The 17097-nt window shown below is 35.4% G+C and overlaps 1 protein-coding gene across 8 annotated transcripts in view; it reads right to left on the bottom strand.

Annotated features, from left to right (window-relative positions):
• Nucleotides 1-17097, bottom strand: part of AGTPBP1 (ATP/GTP binding carboxypeptidase 1) — a 131661-nt gene that overhangs the window by 95618 nt on the left and 18946 nt on the right. For all 8 annotated transcript variants that reach the window (XR_013994386.1, XR_013994387.1, XM_081065354.1 and 5 more), the window contains exon 3: nucleotides 5681-5805. Coding sequence is in view for 6 of the 8 variants with exons in the window: in XM_081065354.1 (XP_080921480.1) it covers nucleotides 5681-5805 (125 nt within the window). In the remaining 2 variants the exon portion in view is untranslated. The remainder of the gene's footprint in view (nucleotides 1-5680; nucleotides 5806-17097) is intronic.

The raw sequence follows: 17097 nt of genomic DNA on the forward strand, positions 1-17097 counted from the left end.
AGATATCCAGCCTATCCAAGGAAGGTTTGTGAGACCTTCCTTGCACTTCATCACAGCTCCTATCATGGACTGTCAGTCCTTCTAAAATCTTAAAATCATTAACATAGTATAGGTACCAAAATGGAAGAGAGGTAGAAATGATAATGGTAGGCCTCTTTATCATCTGTATGACTAGAACTAGAAAACATTTTATAAAAATTGGTGAAAACAGAAACCTAGTACCGTTTTTCAATGCTTTCAATGAATTAATACTATTTTAGAGTTACTTCTGCAAGAGTCTGCAGACCAGATCAGCCAAATGATTCTTTTCCTCTCACTGGGATGGAAAAAAAGATAGTATACATTATTTCTATTATTTAAAGGTTTCTAGAGCTTCTTCACAATTCTCCTTTAATTAACAAGAGAAGAAGGGGGAGCATTTGAGATCTTGCTCCCCAGCATGTCGTCAGTTTTGGATCAAACTCATAAACATTCTCTACAGGTTTGGACATTTCCTATATTGGCATTTATTTGGCATAGTCGGCAGGATTCCTAAGAAGTCCACCCTGGGCCACCCTGTAGACCCAGACCCGGAGCTAGGTACAACGAAGGGCCCATTGTGTCCCACCAGCTCCCCACATTACATCGTGTAAACTTGAGTACGTCTTCTCTCAGAATTCTGGGCCTCCTTGCTTTAAATAGCAGGCCACGACTTTATTTGACCTGTTTTTAGAAAATCCTCAAGGTGGCTAAGGGTTGAGATAACCCAGAAAAAAAAAAATAGGTTGATGCTCTTAATTCCAGCTTTTACTTGCATTGCTTACTGAGAGTCTAAACAAAATCTTTATTGCTTAAATGAGAGACTGAACTCTCTTTCAGATCTGAAAGAAAAAGAACACTTGCGTCCCCAACCCAAATACCCAGTAGGGTGACAACAGTTGTTGCAAATCCCTGAATCCGGAGTGGAAAGATAGGTGCCACCAGGCGTCAAGTGCAGTAATGCAGCCAATCCCAGAGAAGCTGGTGAGAGCCTGAGGGGGTGGGGGTGAGGGTAGGGTACCCTAAAATGGGTTCACTGAGAGAGGGTGTGGGGGGTGAGCCTTGGAAAGCATTGTGGTTCTGGTGGCATCCGGGAAGCTTTCACTGGCTCTGGCTCAGGTATTCTTAGGTGACTAAGAATCTTTGTGGGATTGCCTCAGGAAAAATTTCCTCTAGGGTGTGAAGCAGTCTTATAGGGATTTTCACTGCCTTTGCCTCGTCTGGACACACGCACATAAAGGCTAGTTTTCCCTGAAAGTTTGCTCAGATGCTACAGATCTCAAAATTAACATAGGAAATCATGCCTCCCAGGCCAACAAGCCCCAGGACAGTCAGTTTCCCATTAATACTACGATGGCCAAGATGAGGATCCCTTGATACTTCTAAATTAATTTTTGCATGCACAATTATAAAAAGTTGGCTATAAAATTAGGCAAAATGAATGGAAAGCATACACTTAATTGGTGACTTGAAGTTTCAAAGGAGGATTTAGATAAATGGATCAACCTATGATGTCACTGAAGTGTCAGTCCAATTCCTTGTGGTATAAAGAAATGGCTGTCCTAATTTTAAAAGGGGGAAGGTCATTTGGAATTTAACTTGTCAAGGACAGATGAAAATTATAAATGCCTCCTAAACAAAATTTGGACCCAACTGTTCTTTTACAAACTAGTGAGTTTTTCTTGGGGCTTAAAGGTCTCTGTTTCTGTCTATGTGTGTCCATGTATGTATGAAACTAACTCAAATGTTTTCCAAATTCACATAATCTAAGATTAATCCTTAGTAAATAAAAGCTAGCTTAAGTTTGTTGGTTTAAGTAAAATAGACATCTTTATTTTACCTGAATTTTATAAAAATAAGTCATGTTAATAATTGACTTTGATGATGTCTATGAAACATGTTTCTAAAGGTTATAAAATATCTTCATAAATCTGCCAAGCTAAAAAATGCTAAGTGTTGGGCCAGCCCGGTGGCTCCGTGCTCCTAACTCTGAAGGCTGCCGGTTCGATTCCCACATGGGCCAGTGGGCTCTCAACCACAAGATTGCCAGTTCAACTCCTCAAGTCCCGCAAGAGATGGTGGGCTCTGCCCCCTGCAACTAAGATTGAACACGGCACCTCGAGCTGAGCTACCCCCGGATGGCTCAGTTGGTTGGAGCGAGTCCTCTCAACCACAAAGTTGCCAGTTCGACTCCCACAAGGGATTGTGGGCTGCACCCCCTGCAATTAGCAACTGGCAACTGGACCTGGAGCTGAGCTGCGCCCTCCACAACTAAGACTGAAAGGACAACAACTTGAAGCTGAACAGCACCCTCCACAACTAAGATTGAAAGGCCAACAACTTGACCTGGAAAAAAGTCCTGGAAGTACACACTGTTCCCCAATAAAGTCGTGTTCCCCTTCCCCAATAAAATCTTTAAAAAAAAAAATGCCAACTGCTTACTTCTTAATTTTCATTAGAAACTGAGGTTTTAAGAGTTAAAAATCTCAATATATGTAGGAATAACTTTGTGGTGTTCCAGAAGGGCCCTAAACACCTCAAAAGATTTAGTCGTTTATAGTTAAATTGCACAGGAATAGTGATTAAAAAAAAAAAAAGAATAGTCGGTACTATGAGAAACCCAACACAGTCACTTGATTCTTCCCTGCTCCGTGGCTCTCCATTTTTCAATTTTTACATTCTTTCATGCATCACAGTGCATTTAGCTGGACCTAAATTAGATGAAAAAACTTATGAGCTGACGTTATTGAAAGGAGAGATCTTACACTATTGCCAAGATTTGAAAGTCACTTCAAGAAAATGCCAAACTGGTAACAGCTTCTTTTCACAGCCAGTTCAAAGGAGACAAAATACTTTGGATTTTTTTTTTTTTTTTTGGAAAGGACATCAAACAAAAGACACTCTCCAACCTTGTTGGAAGGGACCTTATCAGGTGCCTGATGGCAAATGGACATCCACCTGTGTCTCTGACACTCGCTTCCACCTACGAACATCAACACTCCTCTAGGATGAGAAGCCGCTGACATCAGTTATCCCAAGACACTGACAAGGCCTGTAATCCTACGGATTGATTTTGAACTCAGAATCCATTTTGTTTGACTATCTTTACTTGTCTGCTAATGATATTAGTCATAATAATAGTTATACTTATTCTTTGGGTTTTTCCATGTAGTCTAATTGTTTATTATTACTGAACATATAGAATTTAGGTTCTCTTGAACTTTGGTATTACAAACAATGCTAAAATAAACATCACCAAACATTCTTCTATATATTGACATTTTATTTCAGTCAAATACATTTCTTAGAGTGAAAATGCTAAGTCAAATAACAAGTGCACTTTAAATTTTAAAAAATATTGCCAGAAACTTTTCTCTGAAGTTTGTAATAAATATTGCACCACCAACAGAGCACGAGAATACCCTATTTTCAATGCTCTCAACAACACTGGATATTGTAATTCTCTAATTTCTGCCAATCTAACTAGCGAAAAATATCTTTATTTTCATTAGTAATTCTTAAGTTTTAAGGAGGTAAAGAACCTTTTCATATGTTTGCTGGTTATATGCATTTCTTCTTCCTTGAACTATAAATTCCTCATCTTTCTCTCCCAGATGGACAGCAAATTGGATTATTTTCTAAATGATGATGGGAAAATCTTTCACTACTAACTTACATTGTGTTGACTGGTTAATCCAAGGTACTATTAATAGACATTGTATTACACAACCCGAGGGGGCAATATTCAGGGGTTGGTCCCCTAGTGATGGGTTGCAAAGTGGTGAGAGGGTCAGTCTCTGGCAGTGCTACAGTTAGGGGCATTTTCAGTGGTAATGTTGGAGTAGGGGCTTCCAGGCTGTGGTGGGAAGAGGCTACAGTGGTGGGAGCAGGGTACACAAGTGTTATCTATAGGTGTGGGGAATTTGCTTTGTTTTGGTTGCTTTTTGTTGCTAACAGAATGCCTATATTCCGTGTCACTGAATATACTTGGTGTATCTATCTATCTTTGCAACAATACAATGAACATCCTGTACATCCACCAACATTGATAAGTATATTTCCAAAGGTTAGATTCCAGAATAGTGACTTTCTGAAACGTGCAGGTATTTAGATTTTGCTAGAAACAAATGCAACCTATTAAAGACTTCCCCTGGGTATGGGGGTGTGCTGTCAACTGTCCCCCAGACACAGAGGGTGTATAGGAGGAAGTTATGAAAATAAATTAAGAGTCTGTGACCATAAAGAAAGATTAACAGATACTGAGCTCCTGAACAGTAAATGCCTGCTAACCATCTTACTTCAATGACCTGAACCTCTAGAATAATGAAATAAAAAATTAATTAAAATATTAATTGTGAATTGTCTGGATCTTAATTTTAACAGAATGCCTTTAGTGTCACTATTAAACATTAAGGTAACTGCTGGTTTACCCTTATTTAAAAAAAGAAAAATCAGGTGTTTGTTTTGTTTTGTTTTTAATCAAGCACAGGTTTTGGAATCTTAAATTCTTTTTTTAACATCCATTGAGATAATCACAGGGATTTTATTTGACCTGTTCAAATGTTATACTAATATATTTCCTAGTATTAAATCATTTTACATTCCTGCAATAAGTGCTCTTTCGCAGTAATATTCATTTTTTAATGTATAAGTAGATTTAATTCACTAATGTTTTAATTGGGATTTTTCACATTTATGTTCCCAAATGCAAAGTCAATACTTTTCTTCTTTTGTACTCTGTCAAGGTTTTCACATCAATTCAGTAGCACAGGTTTCCTTCCTATAATAGGGGTATCATTTATTGAACTCTTTTTTTTAAATTTTTATTGGAGAATATTGGGGAACAGAGTGTTTTTCCAGGACCCATCAGCTCCAAGTCAAGTTGCTGTCCTTCAATCTAGTTGTGGAGGGCGCAGCTCAGCTCCAAATCCAGTCGCCATTTTCAATCTAGTTGAGGAGGCACAGCCCACCCTCCCATGCAGGAATTGAACCCACAACCTTGTTGTTAAGAGCTCGCCCTCTAACCAACTGAGCCATCCGGCCCCCCACCAGCAGCTCAACAGCAGCTCATTGTCTTTAATCTAGTTGTGGAGCGCGTAGTTCACTGGCCCATGTGGGAATCAAACCGGCAACCCTGTTGTTCAGAGCTCGTGCTCTAACCAACTGAGCCATCCAGCTGTCCCTATTGAACATTTTTAACATTCTTTTTACGTGCTTCTCATGTAAATCTTATTACCCCATAATCTTTCTTATCTTTATTTCAGAGATGGTGCAGCTAAGTCCTAGAGATTCAAAACTTCACTAAGGTCACCTAGCCATTGAATGAAAGCCGGCATTTCAGAGTGGGTACCACACTTATAACCAATGCTCTATGCTACCTGACATTTTTTTGTCAACATTCTATAACAAGTAGCACTGGAATTAGGTATTGTTTGAAAATTGGGGACGGGGTAGGGGGAAATTCATACATAAGTAAAGTTACAATCAATTTTTAGAAATGTGTTGAAGATCAATTTCTTCCACAGTAATTCCATTTTCTACTTCTTGAGTCTATTTGAGAAAGTTAGATTTTTATAGAAAATCATCTATCAAAAGTTTGAAATTCTTAGCATCTAGTTTTAATGTTAAAAAAGCATTCCCAAAATGAGAAATTAAAGCTTACCTTGACTTTGAGCCAGATGAAGAATTTTTGATGTAACATATCTGGCAGTATCTGATTCTGTAGATTCAGTATTGATCTTCTCCAGCTGAGCCAGGAGTCCGACAATCCGAGAATTATTGGTAAGGCTAAAAATAAAAAGAATGTTATTTTAAATTAGGGTACATTCTACATCAATTGTAAATACAACACTATAAAGATCACTGTTAAAGAAAAAACTCTACCCTTCTAAAAACATGAAACATTTATAAACGTCACATTTCCTTATTGCTTTTTATAGCTTAACATTGCTAATATTCTATTGATTTAAGTGAGAAACACATTCTATTTCAGAAAACCACAAATGTGCATTTAACCCCCTCCAGCAATCTTACATCACACCCTGGAAGTCCACCGTTCCATTTTTCCAACAGGACTTTTTACACTTTCTCTGTTTTCCTCAAAACTATGCCTCCCTTTCACCCCATTCCATTCTCAGTTAGTGCCATACTTCGTAACTGCTATAAACTCAAACAAGCACACACTCATCTTCCCACCACATCCTTACACCTATCTGATTCTCTACCCACATTCTTTCTTCCTTGTTCCCATTCATTATATATTTGCACATTTGGTACTGTTCTAGGTGTTGCCAACAATACAACAAAAATTCCTGACCCTCATAGAGTGAACATTCTAATTGATGACAAATTAAATACATAAATAATTATATATTACAGTGGTGGGAAGTGCTATGGAGGTGGTGGGAAGTGCTATGGAGAAAAAAGCAAGTTTGGAGGAATAAAAGGTGCGGGGAAAGGTACAATTTTAGAGTGGTCAGGGGAATATATTCCCCTCATTGAAAGGATACTATTTAGGAAAAAGCCGGAAAGAAGTAATACAGTGAGCTGTGCAGATACCTGCAGAAAGAACTGTCTAGTAAGAAAGAGTCATAAGCACCAAGATGCCAAGGCAGGAGCATACCTGCTGTATTCAATTAAAAGTGAGGTGGCCGGTGTAGCTAGAGCAGACTTAAAGGAGAATAACAGCAAGCCACAAGGTCAGAGCAGGGGGTGAGGCAGGAGAGAATGTGATTATTTAGAGCCTTGTAGGCCATTGAAACGATGTCGGCTTTTACTCCAAGTGGGAAGTTTTTGAGCAGAAGAGTAATGTGCTCTCTGACTTGCCTTTAAAAGGCTTTCTTTGGCTGGTATGTTGAGACTCAAATAACAATCCCTCTATGTGTATACTTGACCACAGCCCTTCCTGAATTCTCCATGTATTTGCTCCATCAATTAATCTTTCTCTGATTCACTATCTGTCTCTCCTTTTCAACTGGATCATACCCATTGGAACACAAATATGATCTAGGCGCTCCCACTAGCTACCACCCCATTTTCCCACTACTCCATGAATGAGATGTCTGTACTTGCTCTCTCCATTTCCTCACAAAACACTGAATTCTTCAAACTACTAGTTTGCCTTCTATACCCTGAGGTCTCCCCAAAACCGCCTGTGGTCACTTTTTTCATTATACTCAATATCTCAGTGCTTTCCAAATCAGAAAGCTCCCTCTTTCTACAACCACTTTCTTCTTTGAGCTTCAATGACTCCATATTTTCCTGATTTTCTTCCTATCACCACTTCCTTTAGATCTCTATTGGCTCTTCCTCTGACACACCTCTAGATATGGAAGTCTCCCCTGACATCTCTATCCCCAGCCCTCTTCTCTTCACTCTCTCCACTCTTCTGCCCTGAGTGACTTCACCTAATCCCACAGCTGTAGTTATAATCTGTACGCTGCCTGGCTCCTACATTCAATTCCAGCCTCAGCCTCTGATAGTTTACCCAATCTAACAAGCCCAACATAAAAATAAAAATAAAAACTTGTTTCCTCCTCTCGACCTATTTCTCTTCCAATCTTAACCTTTCCAAATTTGTATCTAGACCCCCTTTCTCGCACACCAACCCAATATCACCAGCTCCAACTCTAAAAAAATCTCAAATCCATCTGCTACTCTTCACATCTGCTATTATTAACCAAGTCCAAGCAATCTCTTGGATATGACAGCCTCCTAACTAGTCTGCTTTCATTTTTGCTTCCCAATAACTCGTTTTTCACAGTGATTTTTTTAACTTTTTATTTTGAAATAATTATAGACTCCCAGGAAGTTGCAAAATAGTAGAGTGGTCCATTGTACTTCTCACCTATTTTTCCCATGGTTTACATAACTATGGAATAATAGCAAAACCAGGAAATTGACATAGTTAAGTGTATAGTTCTATGCCATTTTGTCACTGTGTGGGTTTGTGTGACCATTAATCTAACCAAACTGTTCTCAAGCTAAAAACTCTTCAATGGCTTCCCATCAGACTTTAAGTAAAATCTTACTTTTTTGTCACAGCCTAACAGGCCTTAGGTCATCTGGCCTCCATCTACCCCTCAGATTTTACTTTTCACATTTCCCTCATGCACTGGGCCTTCTATCAGTTCCTCCAATACAGGGAAGTTTTTCCTGAATCTCAAGGTCTTTGCTGTCCTCTCAACCTGGAAGACAGTTTCTTCTACCTCTTCATATGGCAGGCTCCTTCTCATTTCAGGTTACAACCTAAAGATGTCCCCACTTCTCCACTAGCCCCTCCACTTCCAATATTAAAATGTACCCATAGATTTTATCTCTATTTGAAATGATGTAATAAGTTCCATGAAGGTAGAGACCTTGCATGTCTTATTCTACATATCCAGTATTTCAAAACATTGGCGAGCACAGGCTAGGCAATGCACAGCTATATTCTGGAATGAACAAAAAAAATCTGGAAGCATATGGATAACAGTACACTTATTATATATTTTTCTGATTAACTGTGCCAAATACTCTAAATCTGAAGATACTTTACCCAAAAAGATACCTGAAGGTTGAAAAAAAACACACACTGAAGATACTATTTGAAAAATGTACCTAATATACCTTTTAAAATAAAATATGCAGTATTTGCCAATATTTCAGATAGCCAACGTAGTACAGAAATGAAAATATGTCAATATGTATAAATCTCCAAATTAAAACACCCCAAAAACCTAAGACTATGTACAGTATATCATTAAGTTTTAAAACATGCACATTAAATACAATATATTCTTTAGTGTGTACACGTACAATACATAAGAAAATGTATTTTATAGAGAGAAACGCATGGAAATGATGAACATCAAATTCAGAATAGTAATTCTCTCTGGAGATAATGGAGAAAAATGTTATTAGACAATAGTACGTGTCATATTTATAATTTTTTATTTCGTGGATTGGTACACAGGTATTCATTATATTATTCTCTATCTTTTTTTTTTTCAGAAATATTTCATATTTGTTAAATAAAAAATTATATAGAGACAAAAATAAGTTACGTTTCAGTTTTTATATATTTTCTTCCAGTGTTACAGGAAAAATAAATGATTTCTTAAAACTGGTATTGTAAACCTAAATAAGCAAAAACATTAACATTATGGAAAATTCCAAACATGAACAAAAGAAGAAAAATAGGATAATGAACCATCATGTACCTATCACCCAGCTTCCACAATTATCAATTCATAGACAATCTTATTTCACATATGTGTATCTACACAGGCACACACATATCACTGGCTAATTTTGAAGCAAATCTCAGAGAGAGCATTCCCTCTGTAAATACTTTGGCATTATCTATTTTCTAAAATACAAGAACTCGTTAAAATATATACAATGTCAATAGCACTACTATACCAAAAACAATGAGAATCTTTTAATATCAAAATCTAGTCATAGTTCAAACTTCCCCAATTCATACTGTCTCATTCTTTCTCTCTCTCTCATTTTCTTTAACAGTTAACTTACACAAATCAGAAACCAAAAGGCCTGGAAGTACACACTGTTCCTCAATAAAGTCCTGTACCCTTTCCCCAATAAAAACAAATGCTAGTTTCACCAATGAGTGTACATCTTTTTAATATTCTGCGTGTCAATAAACATTTCAGGTACACATTGAAATATGACGTTTACCATGGGGGAAAAATGTGTGTTTAAATTGCAAGCTGAACTGGCCACTTTTTTCACAGAACATCATTTTTACTTTAAAAAACAACTGACAAACAATGACTGTTCCGAGTAGGGTATTTGGGCATACATTTTTTGGAAATAAAAAACATAAAACAAAGTGAATCTATCATTTCAAGGAAACAACCAATCGATTTGTTGCCAATGATAAAACTTGAGCTTTTGAGCAAAAATTAGAATTCTTAACATGCATCTACCATTATGACCTTGATAGTTCCCCACTAACTAAAGAATTGTCTGATAAAAATCACTGGTGGTATTAATAAATGTAATTCTTTCTACTGTGTAATAAACTGTGTCGAAATTTAGAAGATCAGCATAACTCTTGGAATCAATATTTTCTGAATGACCAACATTTGATGTTACAAATTCAGATATGGGTAAAGGAACCAAACTGCAAGTGAGACCAATGGATTTTAATGTAACAGAATAAAAAGTTCACAAATATGGTTTCAGATTCCACATGCAACTAACCTGTAAGAAACTACCACTTACCAAGTTTTAGTGTAATATTAAAGAATATCCATTTCAATTTAAATTTCACATATGGCTTTATTTTCAAAGTACATTATTATTATTCAGAAATGTTTGTTCCTCATTTATAACTACTACTCTTGTTTTAATCACCTTTTACTATTTCTCTCCAAAAACTGAACATACAACTTTACTTTCCTCCATCATAAATCAAAGAACAATTATCTGAAAAGGCCTTTTATTCAAGTACTCCTTCTTTTTCCAATTACAAATTTATGTGCACCCAGACTGCTTTCATACCCTACAAGAACACCACACACACTATATATACATAAAATATACACATTGATACATACAAGGTCTGACAATTAAGTTCACAAACTCATCCTAAAAGTGCTACATACTTCATTGTTGAATATCACTACGGTCACCTTCGAAATACTCCCCTTGGGAAACTACACACTGACACCAGCGCCTAGTCCACCCCTCAAAGCAATTTTGGAACTCTTTTTCTGGAATGGCCTTCAGAGCTGTCGTGTCCTGAATGTCATCAAAATGTGTTCCTTTCAATATTTCCTTTATCTTCGGGTAAAGGAAGAAGTCATTGGGGGCCAGGTCAGGTGAGTAGGGAGGGTGTTCCAACACAGTTATTTGTTTAGTGGCTAAAAACTCCCTCACAGACAGTGCCGTGTGAGCTGCTGCATTGTTGTGATGCAAGAGCCGTAAATTATTGGCGAAAAGTTCAGGTCGTCTAACTTTTTCACACTGCCTTTTCAGCACTTCCAAATAGTAAACTTGGTTAACTGTCCAGTTGTTACAAATTCACAACGAATTACCCCTCTGATATCAAAAAACAAGTTCCCGAACTTAATTGTCATACCATGTATATCACAACAGATTGAACTCAGAAGCAGATAAGAGAAACTAGCTGTCTTCCATTAAGCCAAACATTAAAGATATTTGAAAAATGTAGTAAAACCAATGCCACTCTTCCCACTAATCTGAAAATAGTTCTTTTTAATATAAAATATTGTTATTATGCATTAAGTTTATTTCTAAATGAATAACTTTTTAATTTCTCAATTTTAATTTATAATACAGTCAATATCAATAGATCAAATAACCCACATCAACAAAAACGTTTTGGAGTCTTCAATGATTTAAGAGCACAAAGAGATTCTGAGTTAAACCTGTTCTAGGTTTATCTTGCACATTTCATGCTCCTGATCTGGAATTGATTTTCTCCAGTTATTTTTGGTTTGCATATTAGGAAAAATACATCTTTAAAAATAATTCTATAATCAATGTTTATTAGAAATCTGCATTATGGAAACCAATATTCTGAAATTTAACAATTGAGTGTGGTTTTTTAATTTTATCCAATTGTTTTTCTCTTAAAGGTCATGTGTTAGCACTTTCAGTAGCTAATAAAACATCTACTATTCAAAAAATTCAAAAACATACAAAACACACTAAGCATAACACATATTCTATTCCATTCCAGATTAAGAGTTCATTTTGTCAGTAACTCTTACAATTTTAAATTAAATTATACCACTATAAAAAATAAAACTTTCATCTAAGTTTCATCTAAATAATTTTTTTCTGAGAATCATGTTCTTTCAAATGATGAACTTTCTAAAGAAGGCAAATAAATGGAAATTCAGAAATAGGCAAGTCAATATCCCTCTTTATTTATGTTTTTCATCTACAAAATGAAAACTGAACAAAATATTGTAAGCCACCCTCAACTCAGCTCTAAAAATTAAAGGCTGTTGACACTAATGTTGAGAAAAATCACATGGTGAACACCAGAGGGCAGCTCTACCGTCTAAAAAATTTTTTAGACTGGAAAATCTGAGTGTGAAGGCCAAAAAAAAAAAGAAAAAAAAGCTAACACAGCTAGCTATTCAATGAACAATTTAAGATGTAGTTTCCCCACCTTGCTCATTTTTTCAGATGAATCAAAATGAGGCTAAGGTCAATCTTCAGAGGTTCCATTTACAATTGTTAATTATTTTATAGTGAAAAAAATCATGGAATTGAAAATTTGATCAATTTGAAACACATCATATCAAGTTAATCTTCAAACGTATATTTTAAAGACATTATCACTCTAATATTTGTTTCATTGTAGTAGCCTTCTACGCTTTTGATTCTTTGAGTTTACACTCAAGTCTTAGAGCTATTTTCCTACACACAGAAATTTTCTTGGATATTGCAAAAGTCCCAATGATGTACCCATACTACCTTTTTTTTTCCCTCCCCTCCACCCCCAACTCTGATTCAAGCTGTTGTTCTCAGCCTAGTTGTAGAGGACGCAGCTCCCTGGCCCATGATGGTATTATGAGCATTGCACTCTACCTGGCTGAGCTCAACCGGTCGATCGTCTACTCACCGCAGCCCACAGCAGCTCACACCAACCTCGGGCTGCTCACCGCCTCCCAGCTCCAGGGAGAGCCATTGTTCACAATCTTAGCTGTAGAGGGCGCAGCTTACTGGCCCATGTGGGAATCCAACCGGTGACCTCACCATTAGGAGCACAGCACTCCAATCACCTGTGCCACCCAGCCGCCCCAAGATACTACTTTGGAACAAATAATTTCCCAAGCAAATGCAAGAACTACAGTACCTCTCTTTATATTATAAATAAATTTTATTACATCTTTCACCTTAAAGTGTAAATCAAATGCAAAAAATAAAGATGTCCTCATAAATAAAGTAGACATCCACAGGGAAAAAAAATCCATTAAAATATACTAAATTTGTAGACTTAAACAGAACTCACAGAAATTAAGATTTAATTTCAAACAATATAGTTTTATTTCCAAATGCACATTATTATTTTTCAGGAATGTTTCTCATTTATAACTTTTTTCTTTATTTTTATTACTTTTGCTTTTATCACATTTTTACTGTTTCTCTCAATACAATGAAACTATTTTTCTCCATCATAAATCAAAGGGCATGAAAAATAGAAATTTAATTATCATTATTTTGTAGAAACAGTTATTTAAATACGTAAGGAAAACAACATTCTTCTAACTGAAAGAGAATAACTACTTCTCTATTTCTTATGTAATAATTAAACGCAATAAAGTCTTAACAATAAATTCTAGCTCAATACTACCAAGTGATTTGTCAAAAAACAACCAGTAAAAGCTTGTTAAAATTTTAAACTACCTAAATTTATACTAGTACCAGCAAAAGTTAATCACATTGTCTTTTAAATTCCTTCATCAAAGTTAATTAAATGCTAATTATTTTATATTCATTATTTTTTACAACTTCTATGGTCATGTTCTACTGGGATTTTTGACAAGTGTTTGTGGCTAACTGCTAACTTTCCCCCCATATCTGTTCTATCTTTCATAATAACAACAGTGTTAGCCAGGTATATGACCACCCTGGTAAAATAACATTTCTTAGCCTCATTTTTAGCTTAATAGAGAAGGTAGTGTAGGCCAAGTCACAGGTTCTCAATTGGATGGGGGGGAGGGGGGTTCATAATACCTTTATACTCTTAAAAATTATTGGAGACCCCAAACAACTATTGTTTTTGTGGAATACAACACAAGTAATTCTGACAAACAGTCAAAAGACCAGTACACTAAAGACAACAAAATACTGCTGGAAGAAATCAAAGATCATAAATAAGATATACCGTGTTCGAGGATAAGAAGGACTCAACATTGTTAAGATGTCAATTCTTTAAAAAAAAAAACAAAAAACAAAAAGTCAATTCTCCCCAAACTGATCTACAGAATCAAGGCAATCCCAATCAAAATCCAGCAGGCTACTGTGTAAAAATTGTCAAACTGATGCAAAATTCCTATGGAAAATGCAAAGAAAACTAAACTAGGGCGAATTTTGAAAAAAAAGTTTGTGGATCAACACTAATTTTGAGACTCAATATAAAGCTACAGTTGTCAAGGCAGTGAAGTACCATCATTAAGATAGGCATCGAGATCAATGGAACAAAACAGTCCAAAAACAGACCCACACATACATGGACAACTGATTTTTGACAAAGGTACCAAGGCAAAATGGAAAAAGGATAGTTATTCCAAAAATGGAGCTGCAACAATCAGATATCCATATGCAAAAAAAAAAAAGAAAAACTTTTATCCATCTCTCTTATACTATATAAAATAAAACTTAACTCAGAAACGAGCAAAAACCTAAATATTAAAACTATAAAACTTCTAGAGGAAAACAATGGATTATGGAAATATTTTAGATAAGACTCTAAAAGCATAATCCATTAAAAAATAAACAAAATGGACATCGAAATTTAAAAGCTTCTGACCTTTAAAAGATACTGTTTAGAATATGAAAAGACAAAACTGGGAAAAAATGTTTATATCTGATAAAGGAATTGTATGTATAACATTATAAAGAAGTTTGAAAACTCAATAAAAACAATAACTACTCCAATTTAAAAAATGGGAGGAAAATTTGGAAAGAGACTTCACCAAATAAGATATGCTGAAGGCAAATAAGTGCAACACCATTAGGAATTAGAGAAATACAAATTAAAATCACAATGATATAGCAACACAGCCCTATTAAAAGGGCTATAATTTTAAAAGAATGACCATAAGAATTTAAGTTTAAAAAAGAATGACCATACAATGTGTTGGTGAGAATGTAGAAAAGTACAACTCTAATTACTGCTGGAAGGAACGTAAATTGATATAATGTCTTTGGAAAAAAGGTTGTTCGTAGTTTCCTAAAAAGAAACACAGGCCTACCATATTATTCAGCCATTCCATTCCTAGGTATTTGGCGAAGAGAAAAGAAAGCGTAAGTCCGTAGAAATACTAGTAGACAAATGCTCATAACAGCCTTATTTGTAATAGCCAAAAACTGGAAACAACCTAAGTGTCCAAAAACTGTGGTAAACAAATTGTCGTATATCTATCTAATGGAATACTACTTACTAGTAATCAAAAAGAAAGTATGATTAATACACAAGATCTCAAAATAACTATGCTAAGTAAAAGACCTCTACCTCTCCCCTCAAAAAAGACATATTGTATAATTCCATTTATATAAAGTTCTAGAAACACAAACAACTCTGTAGTAACAGAAAGTAGATCAGTGATTGCATGGAGCAAGGGATAAGGCAGGAGGGAAGGATTACAAAAGGGCACCAGGAAACAAATAATGAATATGGTCATTATTTTGATAGAGAGGATGGTTTCACAGGTATACATAGGCCAAACTTACCAAACTATATTCTCGACACTTCCCTAGAGACTGGTTAAATCACCATACTGCATTTGTTCACATATCCTCAATCAGGTTACAAGCTTCATGTAAAAAGAGAATAGGACTAATTTTTTTAGAAAACAACACCCATTTTCTATAAAACACTCTATTAAGTGAAATTTACGGTTTTTTTCTACTCCTACAGATTTAGTGCTGAGCTAGATAAACAAAAGTATTTCATAGATACCACATGGTTGAGAAATAAATCTAAAAGGGGAAAAAAATAAATAAATAAATCAAAGAAAACATCCATAGAAGTCTCTGGAAATACAGACAGTATATAATAAATTTTCTGTGTTTTGATCAAGTTTGATGTAGGACAATAAATTCAGGACCATACCTAGAAGTATAGTTTGCTCCTTGACTTACAATGGGGTCGTGTCCTGATAAACCCATTATAAGTTGAAAATATCCAGTCAAAAACGCATTGAATTCACAAAACCTACCGAACATCATAGCTTAGCCTAGTGTACCTTAAATGTGGCTCAGAACACTTACATTAGCCTACAGTTAGGCAAAAATCATCTCACTGCTACTCTTTAGCATCAAAGAGAGTATCATACCACACGTATCACTAGCCCGGGAAAAGATCAAAATTCGAAGTGCAGTTTCTACTGAACATGTATCACTTTCGCACCATAGTAAGATTGAAAAATCATAGGTCAAACCATTGTTAAGTTGGGGACCATGTGTATATATCCCCCTTCTTAGGTCCCTGGAAGACATTTTCATGAGTTCTCAGACACAATCAGTCTTAATATGCCATACTATATGAAGGGGGAAGAAAGATTTTGACCCCATTCTATCTCAATTCACCTAATTGCATTCAGCTTTCTTCAGCAATAAGACAAATATTACAAGAAATTATCATTTCCTTTAAATGAAGATTATTTGCAGTGATCCCAATTTAGTAAGCCTAAAACAACAACAACAAAAAACAGTAATTATCCAGTAAAATCTATTTCAGGACAAAATAATGAAAACTGACCTCAGAATCCAAAAGTTTTCAAACTGCAACATCATATTCTTATGAACAATGATCCAGTAATTTTAGATAGTTCAACTAATCAATCAAAATAGCATTATTTGTTTGACTTAATCCAAAAAACGGTGCTCCTTTTAAAAACACAAACAATGCCTAATTCCTTTCCTATAGAAATTATATAAATACTTTAGCTACGAAATTTACTATAATAGTTAATAACTGGAAAAACTAACAATTTAAGGAACAAATCTTATCTAAATAAACTATGTGTATACTTCTCATTATAAAACAGATTCAAAGCATATCTATAAATGCAAAGTTGTAAACATGTAAATATAAAATACAACGTGGCTACAAAGCAGAAACCTTGACTGTTATCAATATTAATAAGCTGTCATTTACTCAGCTGGCCAGACACTATTTAATCTTCACAACTGTATAATAACAGCTTTATTACTAAGCCCATTTTGTAGATGAGAACACTGAGGCTTAACAGTTAAGCAATCTAGCTAAGAAAATTCCAAAATAAAATCAATCAAATTTGTCTTGTAACTGAAAGAGTCCACAGTAAAACCAATGCTAAAACAATTTTTTGAAATATAAGAGCTTGAATA

The sequence above is a fragment of the Rhinolophus hipposideros genome (genome assembly GCF_964194185.1).
Source record: "Rhinolophus hipposideros genome assembly, chromosome: 11".
Lineage (NCBI taxonomy): Eukaryota > Metazoa > Chordata > Mammalia > Chiroptera > Rhinolophidae > Rhinolophus > Rhinolophus hipposideros.